Source organism: Oncorhynchus clarkii, chromosome 29, assembly GCF_045791955.1.
Source record: "Oncorhynchus clarkii lewisi isolate Uvic-CL-2024 chromosome 29, UVic_Ocla_1.0, whole genome shotgun sequence".
In the NCBI taxonomy this organism is placed as follows: Eukaryota; Metazoa; Chordata; class Actinopteri; order Salmoniformes; family Salmonidae; genus Oncorhynchus; species Oncorhynchus clarkii.
In genome coordinates, this window is record NC_092175.1 from 30,133,237 (window position 1) to 30,155,093 (window position 21,857).

At 42.9% G+C, this 21,857-nt stretch overlaps 1 protein-coding gene across 1 annotated transcript in view; it reads left to right on the forward strand.

Annotated features, from left to right (window-relative positions):
* Positions 1 to 6,109: 6,109 nt before the first annotated feature.
* LOC139388498 (leucine-rich repeat and calponin homology domain-containing protein 2-like) overlaps positions 6,110 to 21,857 on the forward strand; it is a 73,434-nt gene continuing 57,686 nt past the window's right edge. The window contains exon 1 of the mRNA XM_071135195.1: positions 6,110 to 6,344. Coding sequence (XP_070991296.1) covers positions 6,110 to 6,344 — 235 coding nt within the window. The remainder of the gene's footprint in view (positions 6,345 to 21,857) is intronic.

A 21,857-nucleotide genomic window follows, 5' to 3' on the forward strand; every position in this document is an offset into this window, starting at 1 on the left:
TGCCTTGATTACAGCATTGCACACTCTTGGCATTCTCTCAACCAGCTTCATGATGTAGTCACCTGGAATGCATTTCAATTAACAGGTGGGCCTTGTTAAAAGTTAATTTGTGGAATTTCTATTCTTCTTAATGCATTTAAGTCAATCAGTTGTGTCAAGGTAGGGGTGGTATACAGAAGATAGTCCTATTTGGTAAAAGACCAAGTCCATATTATGGCAAGAACAGCTCAAATAAGCAAAGAGAAATGATAGTCCATCATCATTTAGGACATGAAAGTCAGTCAATCTGGAAAATGTCATGAACTTTTAAAGTTTCTTCAAGTGCAGTCGCAAAAACCATTAAGCCCTACGATGAAACTGGCTCTCATGAGGATAAGTTCATTAGAGTTAACTGCACCTCAGATTGCGGCGCAAATAAATACTTCACAGAGTTCAAGTAACATACACATCTCAACATCAACTGTTCAGAGGAGACTGTGTGAATCAGGCCTTCGTGTTCGAATTGTTGCAAAGAAACAACTACTAAAGGACACCAATAAGAAGAATAAACTTGCTTGGGCCAAGAAACACGAGCAATGGACATTAGACCGGTGGAAATCTGTCCTTCGGACTGATGAGTCCAAATTAGAGATTTTTGGTTCCAGCCGCAATGTCTTTGTGAGATGTAGAGTAGGTGAACGGATGATCTCCGCATGTGTGGTTTCTACCATGAAGCATGGAGGAGGTGTGATGGTGTGGGGGAGTTTGCTGGTGACACTGACAGTGATTTATTTAGGATTGACGGCACACTTAACCAGAATGGCTACCACAGCATTCTGCAGCGATTCGCCATCCCATCTGGTTTGTGCTTAGTAGGGCTATAATTTGTTTTTCAACAAGACACTGACCAAAAACACACCTCCAGGCTGTGTAAGAGCTATTTGACCAAGGAGAGTGATGGAGTGCTGCATCAGATGACCTGGCCTCCACAATCACCCGACTTCAACCCAATTGAGATGGTTTAGGATGAGTTGGACCGCGGAGTGAAGAAAAAGCAGCCAACAAGTGCTCTGCATATGTGGGAACTCCTTCAAGACTGTTGGTCTGGTTGAGAGAATGCCAAGAGTGTGCAAAGCTGTCATTAAGTCAATGGGTAGCTACTTTGAAGAATCTAAAATATATTCTGATTTGATGAACACTTTTTTGGTTACTACATGATTCCATATGTGTTATTTCATAGTTTTGATGTCATCACTATTATTTTACAATGTAGAAACCTTGAATGAGTAGGTGTGTCTAAACTTTTGACTGGTACTGTAAGTATTCAGACCCTTTACTCAGTACTTTTTTGAAGCACCTTTGGTTGTGATTACAGCCTTGAGTCTTCTTAGGAATGACGCTACAAGCTTAGCACACCTGTATTTGGGGAGTTTCTCCCATTCTTCTCTGCAGATCCTCTCAAGCTCTGTTAGGTTGGATGGGGAGCATTGCTGCACAGCTATTTTGAAGGTCTCTCCAGAGATGTTCGATCGGGTTAAAGTCCGGGCTCTGGCTGGGCTACTCAAGGACATTCAGAGTTGTCTCGAAGCCACTCCTGCATTGTCTTGGCTGTGTGGTTAGGGTCGTTGTCCTGTTGGAAGGTAAACCTTCTACCCAGTCTGAGGTCTTGAGCGCTCTGGAGCAGGTTTTCATCAAGGATCTTTCTGTACTTAGGTGGCTTTTGGAAAACTCCAATCGGGCTGTCATGTGCCTTTTACTGAGGAGTGGCTTCCGTCTGGCAACTCTACCATTAAGGCCTAATTGGTGGAGTGCTGCAGAGATGGTTGTCCTTCTGGAAGGTTCTCCCATCTCCACAAAGGAACTCTGGAGCTCTATCAGAGTGACCATTGGGTTCTTGGTCACCTCCCTGACCAAGGCCCTTCTCCCCTGATTGCTCAGTTTGGAATGGTGGCCAGCTCTAGGAAGAGTCTTGGTGGTTCCAAATGTCTTCCATTTAAGAATGATGCAGGCCACTATGTTCTTGGGAACTTTCAATGCTGTAGAAGTTTTGGTACCTTTCCCCAGATCTGTGCCTCAACACAATCATGTCTCGGAGCTCTACGGACAATTCCTTCGACTTCATGGCTTGGTTTTTTGCTCTGACATGCACTGTCAACTGTGGGACCTTATTTCGACAGGTGTGACTTTGCAAATCATGTCCAATCAATTGAATTTACCACAGGAGTACTCCAATCAAGTTGTAGTAACATATCAAGGATGATCAATGGAAACAGGATGCACCTGAGCTCAATTTCGAGTCTCATAGCAAAGGGTCTGAACACTTATGTAAATAATGTATTTCTGTTTTTTGTTTTTAATACATTTGCAAAAATTTCAAAAAAACTGTATTCACTTTGTCATTATATGGTATTTTGTGTAGATTGCTGAGGAAATTATTTTATAAAAAAAAAATGAATGATAAAGGTTTATGAATTTGTTGTGCATAAGTTCCTGAAGTGCATCTTTAACATCATAACTGCTGTGCAAATCCTATGTTTACTATACACATACTGTAAACCCCATGCACTCAGAGGGAATGAAAGCCATTCATGTCATTCATGTCATGTATGAGAATCTTATGCATTACGAAAGTGCTGTGATAATGCATTAAGCAAAGCATGCTGTGTCTGACGTCCTTAAAGCTCCTGGGGGACCTCTATAAAGTTGATCAAATGCACCTCTGAACAACTGTTTGCGTTTTCCAAACTGCCCTACTTCTTTAGGGTAAAAAAACAATGACCTTTTGTCACATTTTGTAATTGTAATCAGTCATTTTCTGTCCACATACAGTGCATTCGAAAAGTATTCAGACCTCTTTCCTTTTTCCACATTATTTTACTCTACAACCTTCTTCTAAAATAAAATGTTTTCCTCATCAATCTACACACAATACCCCATAATGACAAAGCAAAAACAGGTTTTTACAAATGTTCCTCCCCGCCTCCTCATCTCCATGGAGGTAGGGGTTTAGGAGGGGCGGCCTCCAGATGGAGCCCCCACGGAACATCCGGAAGTCTGCTGTCCTCCACTCACTGGGGGGCTCGCCCTGGGGATGGAGGGAGAGGGACATGGATGAGGCGCAGCAGAGGTGTAGTGGGTAGGTACTGTTCTTAATTTTACTCCTTTTATTTTCTATCCTGATGCCTAGTCACTTTACCCTGCCTTCATGTACATATATACCTCAAATACCTTATTATTATCTATCCTGATGCCTAGTCACTTTACCCTGCCTTCATGTACATATATACCTGAAATACCTTATTATTATCTATCCTGATGCCTAGTCACTTTACCCTGCCTTCATGTACATACATACCTCAAATACCTTATTATTATCTATCCTGATGCCTAGTCACTTTACCCTGCCTTCATGTACATATCTACCTCAAATACCTTATTATTATCTATCCTGATGCCTAGTCACTTTACCCTGCCTTCATGTACATATCTACCTCAAATACCTTATTATTATCTATCCTGATGCCTAGTCACTTTACCCTGCCTTCATGTACATATATACCTGAAATACCTTATTATTATCTATCCTGATGCCTAGTCACTTTACCCTGCCTTCATGTACATATCTACCTCAAATACCTTATTATTATCTATCCTGATGCCTAGTCACTTTACCCTGCCTTTATGTACATATCTACCTGAAATACCTTATTATTATCTATCCTGATGCCTAGTCACTTTACCCTGCCTTCATGTACATATATACCTCAAATACCTTATTATTATCTATCCTGATGCCTAGTCACTTTACCCTGCCTTCATGTACATATATACCTCAAATACCTTATTATTATCTATCCTGATGCCTAGTCACTTTACCCTGCCTTCATGTACATATCTACCTCAAATACCTTATTATTATCTATCCTGATGCCTAGTCACTTTACCCTGCCTTCATGTACATATATACCTGAAATACCTTATTATTATCTATCCTGATGCCTAGTCACTTTACCCTGCCTTCATGTACATATCTACCTCAAATACCTTATTATTATCTATCCTGATGCCTAGTCACTTTACCCTGCCTTCATGTACATATCTACCTCAAATACCTTATTATTATCTATCCTGATGCCTAGTCACTTTACCCTGCCTTCATGTACATATATACCTGAAATACCTTATTATTATCTATCCTGATGCCTAGTCACTTTACCCTGCCTTCATGTACATATCTACCTCAAATACCTTATTATTATCTATCCTGATGCCTAGTCACTTTACCCTGCCTTTATGTACATATCTACCTGAAATACCTTATTATTATCTATCCTGATGCCTAGTCACTTTACCCTGCCTTCATGTACATATATACCTCAAATACCTTATTATTATCTATCCTGATGCCTAGTCACTTTACCCTGCCTTCATGTACATATATACCTCAAATACCTTATTATTATCTATCCTGATGCCTAGTCACTTTACCCTGCCTTCATGTACATATCTACCTCAAATACCTTATTATTATCTATCCTGATGCCTAGTCACTTTACCCTGCCTTCATGTACATATATACCTGAAATACCTTATTATTATCTATCCTGATGCCTAGTCACTTTACCCTGCCTTCATGTACATATCTACCTCAAATACCTTATTATTATCTATCCTGATGCCTAGTCACTTTACCCTGCCTTCATGTACATATCTACCTCAAATACCTTATTATTATCTATCCTGATGCCTAGTCACTTTACCCTGCCTTCATGTACATATCTACCTCAAATACCGTATTATTATCTATCCTGATGCCTAGTCACTTTACCCTGCCTTCATGTACATATCTACCTCAAATACCTTATTATTATCTATCCTGATGCCTAGTCACTTTACCCTGCCTTCATGTACATATCTACCTCAAATACCTTATTATTATCTATCCTGATGCCTAGTCACTTTACCCTGCCTTCATGTACATATATACCTGAAATATCTCTTACCCCTGCACATTGATCTGGTACTGATACTCCCTGTACAGTGCATTCAGAAAGTTTTCAGACCGCTTGACCTTTTCCACATTTTGCTACGTTACAGCCTTATTCTAAATTTGATTACATTAATTGTTTTCCTCATCAATCTACACACAATACCCAATAATGACAAAGCAAAAACAGGTTTTTAGAAATGTTTGCACATTTATTAAAAATAAAAAACAAAAATACCTTATTAAGGGGAGCTAATGGGATCCAATATTAAAGTGGCATTTATGTCTGCACTATTCAATACAATATGACAATAATGGATGAGATCTCCTGAGATCTCAGCAGGATGGAGTTTTAATAGCAGGCCTACATAAGCACCACAGATGAAAGTGACATATTACATAAAGACTAAAGGAGAATAAGAAATCAGTTTACTGAGGTCTGTTGATGTATGTAGCCTGTGATGTAGGTCCATATCAGACCAAGATGCCTACTTATGAGTCAAATGAAAATAATTATATTGATCAATATGATTGAATAATAAAGCAATAATATGCTACTTAGCTAGTAGCTAACAATAAAAACATGAATGTAACTCTTCCTTTTGGGGGGGGGGGGATTACAGGAGATTATCTTTAAAATGGCTATATTTTCTCTCAGCCTCATGGAAAAATTTGTAGAATAGCAGGAAGTTAGCTTTAGAAATTCAACGTTTTTTCTCAGCCTCCTGACAAAATTTGTAGAATGGCATGTGATTATCTTTAAAACAGCACGTTCTTCTCTTTGGCCCATTGCAAAATCTATAGAAATTGCAGGAAGTTAGGCGTTTTCCCATCTGTAATCACATCTGTGCCATTACCTGTTTATAAACGGAGTTATAACAGACCTGTATGATTTTTTTTAATGACCTGATGGGGTTCCAGGTCCTACATTTTAAACATTTCATACAGGTCTGTAACTCACTTTAATTGCACAGATGTGAATACTTCTCTCTGATAAGAAAATGCGTGCACCTCTCTATACCAAATGTCCCCTCCGCGCCCACGCCCTCTCAGAAGCCCTTCCCCTAACGTCCCTGGAGTGTGTGCCTTTTGCGCATGGGTGTAGAAACGGCCACTGTTATTATTGTAATTCCTCTTGTGAAAATGGCGTCGAGTCAGGGAGGTGTGGGAGCTGTACCGGCTCTTTCAAACCATCACTTATCCAACGGACCTCACTGGAACCCGGGGATCAACCAGCATCAGCATCATCTCCACACGACCCGGAGTTTAGACCGCGCTCTGGAGGATTCCGTGTGCTCAGGAACGTTGAATCTTAGCGGGAGGAAGCTGAGAGACTACCCTGGATTGAGCTATGATCTTACTGATACAACACAGGCAGGTTGGTTTCCGAAACGGTCTCTGCTCTTGAGACCTTGCTGGCCTCAGCTGGTTCAACAAATAGGCGCATGATACTACAAAGTATCCAACATTGATACAATTGAGCGTGGTGCGCACTACATTTCCTTATTACTATGGTCCATTTGCATGTTTTCACCAACTGCTCTGTTTTATTAACAGTGCAATAGATACACAGTGTTGCATTTTCTTTCTTACCATATTGTCTTCGTAGAATAGCTGAGCTCAATGTGTTAAAATGTGCCATAGTATTCACGTCCTCTAGAATTGCGCTGGCGGTGCGGTGGCAACGGCTCGTCTTGGTCGCCTGCTTCTCTATCGCTCTCTGGATGAGACCATATGCATGCATGAATGAAATGATAAGCGCATCTCAGTCAGGGCGATAGAGCGACTTTACATTAACCTACATTTAGATGGTGAGTAGCCTGACTAGGTGAAGAAAAGTATCAGCGAATGGGGAGATGAATAGTAGAACCTTACCCAATGAATATGAAATGTCGTTTTTGGAGCATGTTCACTGAGAGGCTATTTTGTCTACGGCAGCCCAAGACAAAAGATTCACCGTCTCCATAGCCTCTAGAACGGGTGTATGGACGCATTTCACTCTTCTACGAGATTTTGATTGGACATACCCATTCGTTTAATTTATGTTGGATATAATTGTAATAGCCCAATTTATGTAAATAAATATAAAATTAGTAAGTTTTTTTTTTCTCTCAAGGGGCCAAATATCAGATGGCGGTTTGAGATTATTGGCTATTCATGTGGTTGAACACACAGCAGGCCTAGGCTATAGGCATACATGATCCATAGCCCACGTGTTTTTTTTAATCCATGTAGATAGCCTGCATATTTTGGGTGGGCTGAATTAAGCATTCATTTGTCATATGAAATGATGATGCTGCTGATTTCCCACACTGTAGTGTATATAATAGCCGGCTGTACATCATGCATTTGGTGCCTGATTGTGGGGCCTCTGCAGCCAGGTGGTGGAATTATTGATGGTAGTGTAGAGGCACATAACAGATCCACATACTGACCTTTTTTTTTTACAGGGAACAGGGAGCCTAAATTGAAAAATGTAGGAGCACACAATGAAATGTAGGCGCAAAATGAAAAATATTTGAGGTTTTCTTTGTAGTAATGGTGCTAGCGTGATGGTCATGAACATGAGCTCAGTGTATTCTCCATTGCGCTCAGGGGATTCGGTACAGTGAAGTAACCATTACAACAATTATTATCTGGCTGATTTTTCAATTTTATATTCTAAATTACAATTCCAGGTTGCACAGTAAAATATATTTAGGCGCATATGCGATTAAAATGATTGCACGGTAGAGCCCTGGCTTGGTCTAGGCTGTACTTTTCTTTTTTCCCTGGAGACTGAAGTGAGCTTAATATGTCAAGGCTACTGTGAATGTCTGTGTCAGTAATGTGGGGTCATGACAGCGATTCTAAAGGTCCATTAATCATATGGGGTGCCTCATTAATGGAGTTAGTGCCTCATTGATGGAGTTAGTGCCTCATTGATGGAGTTAGTGCCTCATTGATGGAGTTAGTGCCTCCTTGATGAAGTTAGTGCCTCATGTGGAGTTAGTGCCTCATTGATGGAGTTAGTGCCTCATTGATGGAGTTAGTGCCTCATTAATGGAGTTAGTGCCTCATTGATGGAGTTAGTGCCTCATGTGGGGTTAGTGCCTCATTGATGGAGTTAGTGCCTCATTGATGGAGTTAGTGCCTCATTAATGGAGTTAGTGCCTCATTGATGGAGTTAGTGCCTCATGTGGGGTTAGTGCCTCATGTGGGGTTAGTGCCTCAGTGATGGAGTTAGTGCCTCATGTGGTGTTAGTGCCTCATTGATGGAATGAGTGCCTCATGTGCTGTTAGTGCCTCATTGATGGAGTTAGTGCCTCATGTGCTGTTAGTGCCTCATTGATGGAGTTAGTGCCTCATTGACGGAGTTAGTGCCTCATGTGGGGTTAGTGCCTCATTGATGGAGTTAGTGCCTCATTGATGGAGTTAGTGCCTCATTAATGGAGTTAGTGCCTCATTGATGGAGTTAGTGCCTCATGTGGGGTTAGTGCCTCATGTGGGGTTAGTGCCTCAGTGATGGAGTTAGTGCCTCATGTGGTGTTAGTGCCTCATTGATGGAATGAGTGCCTCATGTGCTGTTAGTGCCTCATTGATGGAGTTAGTGCCTCATGTGCTGTTAGTGCCTCATTGATGGAGTTAGTGCCTCATTTATGGTGTTAGTGCCTCATTGATGGAGTTAGTGCCTCATTGACGGAGTTAGTGCCTCATTGATGGTGTTAGTGCCTCATTGATGGAGTTAGTGCCTCATGTGGGGTTAGTGCCTCATTGATGGAGTTAGTGCCTCATTGATGGAATTAGTGCCTCATATGCTGTTAGTGCCTCATTGGTGGAGTTAGTGCCTCATTGATGGCGTTAGGGCCTCATGTGGTGTTAGTGCCTCATGTGGTGTTAATGCCTCATTGATGGAGCTAGTGCCTCATTGATGGAGTTAGTGCCTCATGTGGTGCTAGTGCCTCATTGATGGTGCTAGTGCCTCATTGATGGAGTTAGTGCCTCATTGATGGAGTTAGTGCCTCATGCGGTGTTAGTGCCTCATGCGGTGTTAGTGCCTCATTGATGGAGTTAGTGCCTCATTGATGGAGTTAGTGGCCCATTGATGGCGTTAGTGCCTTATTGGCAGGTAGCCTAGTGGTTAGAGCGTTGGACTAGTAACCGAAAGGTTGCAAGATCGAATCCCTGAGCTGACAAGGTAAAAATCTGTTGTTCTGCCCCTGAACAAGGCAGTTAACCCACTGTTCCTAGGCCGTCATTTAAAGTAAGAATTTGTTCTTAACTGACTTGCCTAGTTAAATAAAGGTTAACATTTGTTTGATGGAGTTAGCGCCTCATTGATGGATTTAGCACCTCATTGATGGAGTTAGCGCCTCATTGATGGAGTTAGCGCCTCATTGATGGAGTTAGCGCCTCATTGATGGAGTTAGCGCCTCATTGATGGGTTTAGCACCTCATTGATGGAGTTAGTGTTTATGTGAATTTAGTGCTCAACGTGCCAAAACAAAACTGTCTGTTGTGTCTGGGTCAACCCTGTCAGCTCCTGAATTCACTCACACACACACACACACACACACACACACACACACACACACACACACACACACACACTGAGTTTCCAAATGAGGAACTGAGAGTCTTCCTTTTGCAGACCCAGAGTCTAACTCATGAGGAAGTTTCTGTCACAGGGTATGTGAGTTGGTTTGTGTTTCTGTGTATTTATATTCGCTTTGTGGGTGTCTGTACTTATGTCATTGCATGGTCTTGGTGGGCAATGTTTTGCCTCACGATTCAAACTGAATTCTAACGCTGCTCTTTCGTTCGCTACATACTTCAGTTTGAGATATATCACTTAAGTCATTTGGGGTGATGTCAAAATGAGAGGTGTCGTACAAAACAGTCATCAGCAATTTGGATAATCTCTAACCAATCAGAGTATCAAACCAAAGACTCATTTTCTAAATGCCTCTTTACCCACGTATGTTCTGGCTCTGGCCCAACCCATCGGTTTCTGGGGCCAATCAGACAGTCTAGAATGTATTTCCATTCTGGAAATTGTCGGGGAGGTACTCCGATCCAGGCTCATTGCGGAGAAGAAACTAACGTCCGTGAGCGTGGCATAGCTTGGGGGGAGCAAGGAGTTTTGGTAGCCAGGCAAGGCAACGTAGGCTACTCCGATAGGCAACTATTTGGCAAATTCAAACATTGAGAAGTTCACATAGGCCAGTGTGCCTGATGTTTGGAGAAATGAAAAACACCAGCCTAGACAGCAGCCTCTGGCTCAGATTGCAGATAGATACTAGCCTGTGATGTTTGTGCAACCTGATTTAATCAATGCCCCAAGGTCTTAGTTAAAAATGCATACTGAGTAATAAAGGATTTATTGTGTACCTTTTTAGGTAAAGAATTGGGTCCTAAATGCAAGAGTCCCCTCTACTTAGATAGGAGGGACAGACAGTAGGCTTACCGGACTGCATCAGAGATGTTGATTTATTCAAGCTTACTTTGAAGTGCTGTGGTTGAATTATACATGGAATGCTCCCTCAGCCTAACTAACGAGCTACTTGATGTCTATTTTTGGAACGAGATGCATTTGTTAGCTACTACATACAAACATACTTATTTCACAGTTTATCAGTTCCTCAAGTGATCGGACTGACTTGACTTTTGTGACATGACGGCAGTGTGCGTTGGGTTCAGCACATAATGATAACAGTGTTGTGTGAAGTGTATACTGTATAACAGAGCAATGTGTAAAAAAAAAAAAATGCATGATACCGAACTAGTCTTGAGAAGTTGTGAAGACGACAGGAAGTTTGACTGTGTGTATTGGTGAGAGAGCAGGCTTGTTGTGTGATGAATCAGGTGGGATGTGATGATCTCGTCATTGGCACTATCAAAGGCAAGACCTGCCGGCGAGAAGATACTTGACAAGTTATTTCAATGTGGGGATAGGGAGGACCTGTGAAAGACCAGATAGTTGCCTTCCATGTTGAGATTGAATGCATGCAGTGTTGATTGTAATTTAGAGTGATGTTGCAGAAGTGATATAAGGCCAGAAGACAGTTGGCTAAATGCACTGATGTGGACCTATCTATGGGACTATCTATGGGCCTATCTATGGGCCTGGTGTGTTTGATCAGTGCTACTGCATTTACTTTTTTCTCGTCTCTGTCTCTATAAAAGGAAATGTATGTTGCAGACTAGTGCAGATACATAAAGGGAGGACAAGCAGTCCCTTTCAGATGGATAAAGAAGGCTGTTTTATTTTATAGCAAGATGTATTTCCGTTCACACATTATAGTGTAGAATGCGAAGAAAACTATTTTGCGAGAAGGGAATATATTTTTATTTTTGACATTTTCACAAGGGATTCCTCTTGATGGTGACTTTGTCATCTTTGAGAAAAACCCTCAAAAAGAAATGGAAGGCATATCTTCTTTAAGCTGGCATCATCAAATCCTCAACCTAAATTCAACTGGCAGATGGAGATAGTCCTGTTCAGAGATCACTGGTGGGATGAAAGGAGAAATGCATCAGTTGCATGAATAGTGTTCTATTTCTGTACTGATTTTAAGTCCAAGTACATGATTGCTAGTTCAGAAAGAGAAACTGGTCTATTTTAGTTTTAGGAAGAAAGAATCAGTAGTTACTTGGAAAAACACTTGACAGATCATCTAAAGAAAAGGTTTTAATGACGATGACTTATCGTTGATATTGTAAGCTAGTAACAAATTCTTGTAGGTTAGTGGCACCTTAATTGGGGAGGACGGGCTCGTGGTAATGGCTGGAGCGGAATCAGTGGCATGGTATCAAATACATCACATACATGATTTCCATGTGTTTGATGCCATTCCCTCCGTTCCAGACATTATTATGAGCCGTCCTCCCTCCAACAGCCTCCACTGTTTTACAGCACACAGTCAAAATGAAACATCACTCCAGAAAAAACATGCTCTATCTGGTTTTGGCGAGATGACATATTACAAATGGATGGTTGGGCAAGCAAGGACAGGAACTTCACTCTTTTCAGTGGAGGATATCTTCATAATGCAAACTCTCACTTTGTTTTGTTTTGCCTTGTCCTATGCAAGACTCTTGCTTATACAATGCTCTAAGAAGACATGAACCCAATAGTAGATCACATTTCCTTAAACCCTCAAGCGGAACCCTTCCAGACAGAACCTTCTAGAACAGAACCCTTCGAAACCAAACTTTTCCAGACAGAATTTTTCTCTGACAGAATCCGTGATGACAGAACCGTGTATAGAGTATACTCAGTGGATAGAGCCTTCTCAGACCGAACCCTCCCACTCTAGTTCCAGACAGAATTCTCCCAGATGGAATCCTCTGAACAGATCGGAACTCTCAAATAGAATCAATGAAGATAGAATTCTGGAACATCGAACCACAAGACAGAATACAATCAGAGTTCAATGAATTCCCTTTGAAGAATACTTTCGGAATGCTTAAAAACTTTTAACACAGCAAGATAGAGTTTCTAAAAGTGTTTGATAAAATCCTTATTATATTGTTCTCTAGTATGTTGGGTCATTGCAGGAGCTGTCAACATAGTCCTATGCCATGTGTTCAAGCAACACTCTTCCCATGTGTTCAAGCAATGAAAGTTGCGCTCTCTCCTGATAAGTGAACCAGAGAGAGCGCATGTGTCTTTGTGTGTGTATTGTTTACGTAAGACGGATACAAAGACAGAGGAAGGTAAGCTGACACAAAGGTGCATGTTTGCAGTATGCTGTTGACAGTTTGTCGCCAGTCAGTTATTTTTCCAATGGGAATGTGTGAGAGCTGTAAGCCGATGCCCTGACCTTGGAGAGAGGCTGGAGAGCAGAGACCCAAGCTGGCCAGATGTTGGAGCCAACAGGCCAGCATTGCTGCTGCATTCCCCTACCCTACTGTACCATACCCTACTGTACAGAACCCTACTGTACCGTACCCTACTGCACCGCACGCTACTGTACTGTACTTTACTCTACCGTACCGTACCCTACTGTACCGTACCCTACTGTACCCTACTGTACCGTACCCTACTGTACCCTACTGTACCGTACCCTACTGCACCGCACGCTACTGTACTGTACCCTACCCTACTGTACCCTACCCTACTGTACCGTACCCTACTGTACCGTACCCTACTGTACCGCACGCTACTGTACTGTACTTTACTCTACCGTACCCTACCCTACCGTACCCTACCCTACTGTACCGTACCCTACTGTACCCTACTGTACCGTACCCTACTGCACCGCACGCTACTGTACTGTACTTTACTCTACCGTACCGTACCCTACTGTACCGTACCCTACTGTACCCTACCGTACCCTACTGTACCGTACCCTACTGTACCGCACGCTACTGTACTTTACTCTACCGTACCCTACCCTACCGTACCGTACCCTACCCTACCCTACTGTACCGTACCCTACTGTACCGTACCGTACTCTACTGTACCGCACGCTACTGTACTTTACTCTACCGTACCCTACCGTACCCTACCCTACCGTACCGTACCCTACTGTACCGTACCCTACTGTACTGCACGCTACTGTACTTTACTCTACCGTACCCTACCCTACCCTACCGTACCCTACCCTACCGTACCCTACTGTACCGTACCCTACTGTACTGCACGCTACTGTACTTTACTCTACCGTACCCTACCCTACCGTACCCTACCCTACCGTACCCTACCCTACTGTACCGTACCCTACTGTACCGCACTCTACTTTACTGTACTTTACTCTACCGTACCCTACCATACTGTACCGTACCCTACTGTACTGTACCCTACCCTACTGTATCGTACTCTACTGTACCCTACCCTACTGTACCCTACCCTACTCTACCGTACCCTACTCTACCGTATCGTACCCTACTCTACCAAACCCTACCCTTGCATACCCTACTCTACCGTACCCTACTCTTCCGCACCCTACCCTACTCTACCATACAGTACCCTACTCTACCGTACCCTACTCTACCGTACCGTATCCTGCTCTACTCTACCCTACTCTACCATACAGTACCCTACTCTATCGTACACTACCCTACTCTACCGTACCATACCCTATTCAACCGTACCCTACCGTACATACCGTACGCTACTCTACCGTACCATACCCTACTCTACCGTCCCCTACCATACATACCGTACACTACTTTACCGTACCATATGGTACTCTACCGTACACTACTCTACCGTACCATATGGTACTCTACTGTACACTACTCTACCATACCATATGGTACTCTACCGTACACTATTCTACCATACCATATGGTACTCTACCGTACACTATTCTACCATACCATATGGTACTCTACCGTACACTACTCTACCGTCCCCTACCATACATACCGTACACTACTCTACCATACCATATGGTACTCTACCGTACACTACTCTACCGTCCCCTACCATACATACCGTACACTACTCTACCATACCATATGGTACTCTACCGTACACTACTCTACCATACCATATGGTACTCTACCGTACACTATTCTACCGTACCATATGGTACTCTACCGTACACTACTCTACCGTACACTACTCTACCGTACCATATGGTACTCTACCGTACCATACCGTACACTATTCTACCGTACCATACCGTACACTATTCTACCGTACCATACCGTACACTATTCTACCATACCATACCTTACACTATTCTACCGTACCATACCGTACACTATTCTACCGTACCATACCGTACACTATTCTACCGTACCATACCGTACACTATTCTACCGTACCATACCGTACACTACTCTACCGTACCATACCGTACACTATATTTTTAACATGAACATTTAGTCCTGTGATTGTGTGTTTGGTTGTGTCGTAACTCCTGAGCACTATAATATTTCACTGGCAGTTGATGTTTGGCTGCAGTGGTGTGGCTTGACGTTCTGCCAAGTGATCCCTGAATGACAACTAGGGCTGTTGCGGTGACCTTATTACCACCACACCTGCGGTCACGAGTCATGAAGGCAGTCAAATTCCACATGACCGTTTAGTCACAGTAATTAGGCTTCTCCAAGCTCTGATGCTACTGCTGGTCATGAGTTAAATAAAGGTTAAAAATATGCATATTTCTTTAATTAGTAGCCTACCAAACTTGCTAACTGCCTGGTACTCAGCACACTATTGCCCCTCTAATCACTCTGACATCGATGCAAATGTAATAGAACATCTGATCAAACACTTCATGAGAGCCCATGAGCTCATGTTGCGCAACATTTCTTTAGGCTATGCAATTGCATGAGAAAACAGAGTCATGGCGCCTCTAACAAAAAGACGAGGATCCCATCAGCTTTCTATAGGCTAGGACTGCTATATTTATTGCTCAACTTTCCTAACTTTCCTGCTCAAAACACAAAGCAGAGCTCATGCCTTTTCAAGTGACTTTTTTCAAATCGCCATTAGAGTCTCATCATGCAGCTTTACAATGTTTTAAAAATCTAAATATACGGATAGCCCAACATTTGCAGAACAACTAAAGTCACATTAATAACTCTGAATTAAGCATATAGGAATACCTATTTATTTTTTAAATACTCAACACAGAATTGTCGCGTGTGCGAACTCCCTCAAATCGTTTGTAGAAAATATTATTCTTCATACCATAAAATAATATGAAATAATACCATGGAATTATAAGCAAATCTTGTCTGCTAAATGAACTAGTGTAGCCCACAGCCATTTGGCATAGCCACATCAGGACCTAACATAAGGACTACTCAGAGTATGCTATTCTTTTCTTCTGAAATAGACTACATTTTCCTCATATCATGTTTCTTTAGACCTGTCTAAAATAAATCATGGATTTATTGTGAAGGTGTAGGATATATTACATTTATTAATATATTTGATTTATTAGAGGTGGTGTGGTAGCCGAGAGATGCTTAATGTGTTTATGTTAATTAGCGGTCAATTGTCGTGAGACCGACAGTTATTTGCTTGACAATCACCGTATGATGAAATTTCGTGACCGTCACAGCCCTACTGACAAACCCCCCCAAAAAACAAGGTATCTTTATAAATTGGTAATTAAGCAGTCCTCTCCACTACCACCTCTCTCCCACACACACCACCTCCTCCACATACACATGTAAACACTCTTGAATTTTCCCAGCCAACCTAATTGCACAACCCACCACAACCCACCACTCCCACCGTCACACATTCGGAAAGTATTCAGACCCCTTCACTTTTTTCAGATTTTGTCACATTACATCCCTATTCTAAAATTGATTAAATAGATGTTTTCCCTCATAAATCTACACACAATACCCCTTAATGACAGTGAAAATAGGTTTTTAGACATTTTTGCAAATGTCCATTTTTTTCTCCCTTTTTAAATACCTTATTTACATAAGTATTCAGACCCTTTGCTATGAGACTCGAAATTGAGCTCAGGTGCATTTTGTTTCCATTGATCATCCTTGAGATGTTTCTACAACTTGATTGGAGTCCACCTGTGGTAAATTTAATTGATTGGACATGATTTTGAAAGGCACACACCTGTCAATATAAGGTCCCACAGTTGACAGTGCATGTCAGAGCAAAAACCAAGCCATGAGGTCAAAGGAATTGTCCAAAGAGCTCTGAGACAGGATTGTGTCCAGGCACAGATCTGGGGAAGGCTACCAAAAAATGTCTGCAGCATTAAAAGTCCCCAATAACACAGTGGCCTCCATCATTCTTAAATGGAAGAAGTTTGGAACCACCAAGACTCTTCCTAGAGCTGGCCAAACTGAGCAATCAAGGGAGAAGGGCCTTGGTCAGGGAGGTGACCAAGATCCCGATGGTCACTCTGACAGAGCTCCAGAGTTCCTCTGTGAAGATGGGAGAACCTTCCAGAAGGACAACCATCTCTGCAGCACTCCACCAATCAGGCATTTATGGTACAGTGGCCAGATGGAAGCCACTCCTCAGTAAAAGGCACATGACAGCCCGCTTGGAGTTAACCAAAAGGCACCTAAAGGACACAATGAGAAACAAGATTATCTGGTCTGATGAAACCAAGATTGAAGTCTTTGGCCTGAAGGCCAAGCGCCACGTCTGAAGGAAACCTGACACCATCCCCACGGTGAAGCATGGTGGTGGTAGCATCATGCTGTGGGTATGTTTTTCAGCGACAGGGACTGGGAGACTAGTCAGGATCAAGGGAAAGATGAACGGAGCAAAGTACAAAGAGATCATTGATGACAACCTGCTCCAGAGCACTCAGGACCTCCAGACTGGGGTGAAGGTTCACCTTCCAACAGCACAACAACCCTAAGCACACAGCCAAGACAGCACAGGAGTGGCCTTGAGTGGCCCAGCCAGAGCCCAGACTTGAACCCGATCTAACATCTCTGGAGAGACCTGAAAATAGCTGTGCAGCGACGCTTCCCATCCAACCTGACAGAGCTTGAGACGATCAGCAGGGAAGAATGGGAAAAACTCCTCAAATACAGGCGTGCCAAGCTTGTAGCTTCATTCCCAAGAAGACTCGAGGCTGTAAAAGGTGCTTCAACAAAGTACTGAGTAAAGGGTCTGAATACTTATGTAAATGTGATATTTCAGTTTTCAAAAAATTCTAAAATCCTGTTTTTGCTTGTCATTTTAGGTTATTGTGTGTAAATTGATGAGGAAAACAAACAATTTGATACATTTTAGAATAATGCTATAACGTAACAAAATGTGGAAAAAGTCAAGTGGGCTGAATGCTTTCTGAATGCACTGTATGAAGACACACTCCGCTGGCTCCAGAATACTAACACTTTCTCATTCCCATTTTGCGTAAACGCTCATACACACATGAAGCTGCCACACTCTTTGCCTTCTGATTTGTGATTTTCCCTGAAGGCGACTGCACCACTCATGGCACACATCAAGTCCATCAACCCAGACACCGTAGAACCACTTCAATTTGCATTCCACCCTAACAGATCTAAAGACGATGCCCACTCAAATCAAATCAAAGTTTATTTGTCACGTGCGCCGAATACAACAGTGAAATGCTTACTTACAGGCTCTAACCAGTAGACAAGCGGGATACTTATGTGACAATTCTGTTCATCCACTATAGCTCAACACCATAGTGCCCTCCAAGCCTGTCACCAAGCTCGGGTCCCTGGGACTAAACCCCTCCTTTTGCAACTGGATGCTGGACTTCCTGACCGGCCAACCCTAGGTGGTGAGGATAGGCAGCAACACCTCTGCCACGCTGGTTCTCAACTCTCCTGTACTCTCTGTTTAGCGACGTCTATGTGGCCACGCACGATTCTAACTCCATCATCAAGTTTTGTTGATGCCACAATGGTGGTTGGCCTGTTCACCAATGACGATGAGACAGCCTACAGGGAGGAGGTCCGAGACCTGGAAGTGTGGTTCCAGGACAACAACCTCTCCCTTCAACGTCAGCAAGACCAATGAGCTGATTGTGGACAACAGAAACCAGGGGGGGGGTTGCACACCACCATCCACATCGACGGAGCCACAGTAGAGATGGTCAAGAGCTTCAGTGTCCACATCACTGAGGACATGGTCCTCTCACACAAGCACAGTTGTGAAGAAGGCTCTGCAGCACCTATTTCCCTCAGGAGGCTGAAATGGTTTGGCATGGCCCATCAGATCCTCAGGAACTTTTACAACTTTTACTTTTGCACCATCGAGAGCATCCTGACTTGTTGTATCACCGCCTGGAATGGCAACTGCACCGACCTCGACCGCAAGGCCCTACAGAGGATGATGCGGATGGCCCAGCGCATCACTGGAAGCGAGCCCCCAGGCATCCAGGACTTACTTGCCAGCCGGTGTCTGAGAAAGGTCCAAAGGATTACCAAAGATTCCAGTCACCTAAGACATAGACTGTTCTCCATGCTCCCATCCGGCAGGTGGTACCGATGCATCAAGGTTCAGACCAACAGACCACTAAACAGCTTCTATTCCCTGGCCATAAGACTGGTAAATGGCTAACAACTACTGCTCTCCCTCTCCCACAGACTATCCACTCTGACTCTACAACCTGATCTTATTTTTTATTTTTTGGTACTTTTACCCCATTTTCTCCCCAATTTCATGATATCCAATTGGTAGTTATAGTCTTTTCCCATTCCTGCAACTCCCATACGGAGGTAGAGAGCTGTGCATCCCCAAAACATGACCCTGCAAAGCCACACTGCTCGTTTAACCCAGAAGCCAGCCGTGCCAATGTGTCGGAGGAAACACTGTCCAACTGGCGACTGTGTCAGCGTGCATACGCCCGGCCCGCCACAGGAGTCACTAGAGTGCGATGGGACAAGGACATCCCGGCCGACCCAAACCCTCCCCTAACACTGACGACACTGGGCCAATCGTGCGTCGCCTCATGGGTCTGTAGTGACGCCTCAAGCACAGCGATGCAGCGCCTTAGACTGTGATGTAGTGCCTTAGACTGCTGCGACACTCGGGAGGCCCTACAACCCGATTTCATAGTTTTACCCATTAATTCTGGGTGGTTACAGGGTTAAAACAGAAATAACTCAAAGGGTTAAGTTTAGGTATTCATTTTGAGTGGGTAAGGTTCGAGCTATGGTTTGGGAAAGGTTTGAAACAAAATATTATATAATTAAAAGCAATGCGCTGTTTCCTTTTAAGCATCATCAAGTATTCTCCCTGCTTGCAAGATAATTGTGAACTTCCATGGTGCTTTGGTCTAAGCAGCACGCTCTGGCTTTGAGCCTTGTGAGTTCGAGCCCAGTGTTTTGCCATAGTTTATTTTTTGGTGAGCACCTGCTAAGGCAGATATCGTCGTCCTCAGGGCCTTTTCAAATGTCTGAAATCGACGACTCTTTCTCGTGACTAGCCTGGACTTTATGCTCATCCACAGGTCTCTACCAACTCAGACACCCTACCCTCACCTTACCTTCATTATTGTTATGTCATTTTCTTGTGTAACTTTTTTTTAAAGTACAGTGGGAGAACAAGTATTTGATACACTGCCGATTTTGCAGGTTTTTCCACTTACAAAGCATGTAGAGGTCTGTAATTTTTATCATAGGTACACTTCAACTGTGAGAGACGGAATCTAAAAAATCCAAAAAATCACATTGTATGATCTTCAAGTAATTAATTTGCATTTTATTGCAGTGTATCAAATACTTGTTCTCCCCACTGTATATATATATTTTTTACTTTAGTTTATTTAGTAAATATTTTAACTCTATTTCTTGAACTGCATTGTTGGTTAAGGGCTTGTAAGTAAGCATTTCACAGTAAGGTCTACACCTGATCTCTTACTCACACACACACGCACGCACGCACGCACGCACGCACGCACGCACGCACGCACACACACACACACACACACACACACACACACACACACACACACACACACACACACACACACACACACACACACACACACTCGCATACACCCTCATACTCATTACTGACGCCACACACCCCTTACACCTACGGTGCTTCTAAAATGATTATTGATTAGATTTATTACTACCATTCTGCTGCTGTTCATTGATTATTAATTTCCATTACCATCCGTATCTATCTGCTGGTCACTATTACACCTGTTTACATGTGTTTTTACATTGAGTGTACAAAACATTAAGAACACCTTCCTAATATTGAGTTGCGCCCCCTTTTGCCCTCAGAACAGCCTCAATTTGTCAGGGCATGAACTCTACAAGGTGTCAAGGGGATGCTGGCCCATGTTGATGCCATTGCTTCCTACAGTTGTCTCAAGTTGGCTGGATGTCCTTTGGGTGGTGGACCATTCTTGATATACACAGGAAACTGTTGAGTGTGAAAAACCCCAGAAGCGTTGCAGTTCTTGACACACTCAAACCGTGCGCCTGGCACCATACCCCATTCATAGGCAGATCTTGCCCATTCACCCCCTGAATCGCACACATACACAATCCAGGTCTCAATTGTCTCAAAGCTTAAAAATCCTTCTTTAACCGGTCTCCTCCCCTTCATCTACACTAGATTGAAGTAGATTTAACAAGTGACACAAGGGATTATAGCTTTCACCTGGTCAGTCTATGTCGTGGAAAGAGCAGATGTTTCTAATGTTTTGTACACTCAGTGTATTACCATTAGTACGTTACCATTAGTGTTTATAAATTCCTGCTACCAGTTACTTTTCAGCCCTGTTCACACGTATGAATGTGAAATGTCAGAATAATAGTAGAGAGTCATTAATTTAAGCCTTTTTTTTCATCACATTCCTAGTGGGTCAGAAGTTTACATAAACTCAATTAGTATTTGGTAGCATTGCCTTTAAATTGTTTAACTTGGGTCAAAAGTTTTGGGTAGCCTTCCACAAGCTTCCCACAATATGTTGGGTGAATTTTGTCCCACTCCATCTGACAGAGCTGGTGTAACTGAGTCAGGTTTGTAGGCCTCCTTGCTCGCACACGCTTTTTCAGTTCTGCCCACACATTTTCAAGCGACCAAGCTTTAACTTCCTGACTAATGTCTTCAGATGTTGCTTCAATATATCCACATAATTTTTCTCCTTCATGATGCCATCTATTTTGTGAAGTGCACCAGTTCCTCCTGCAGCAAAGCAACCCCACAACATGATGCTGCCACCCCTGTGCTTCACGGTTGGGATGGTGTTCTTTGGCTTGCAAGCATCCCCCTTTTTCCTCCAAACATAACGATGGTCATTATGGTCACAGTTCTATTTTTGTTTCATCAGACCGGGGGACATTTCTCCAAAAAGTACAATCTTTGTCTCCATGTGCAGTTGCAAACCGTAGTCTGGCTTTTTTATAGCGGTTTTGGAGCAGTGGCATCTTCCTTGCTGAATGGCATTTCTGTTTATGTCGATATAGGACTCGTTTTTACTGTGGATAAAGATATTTTTGTACCTGTTTCCTCCAGCAT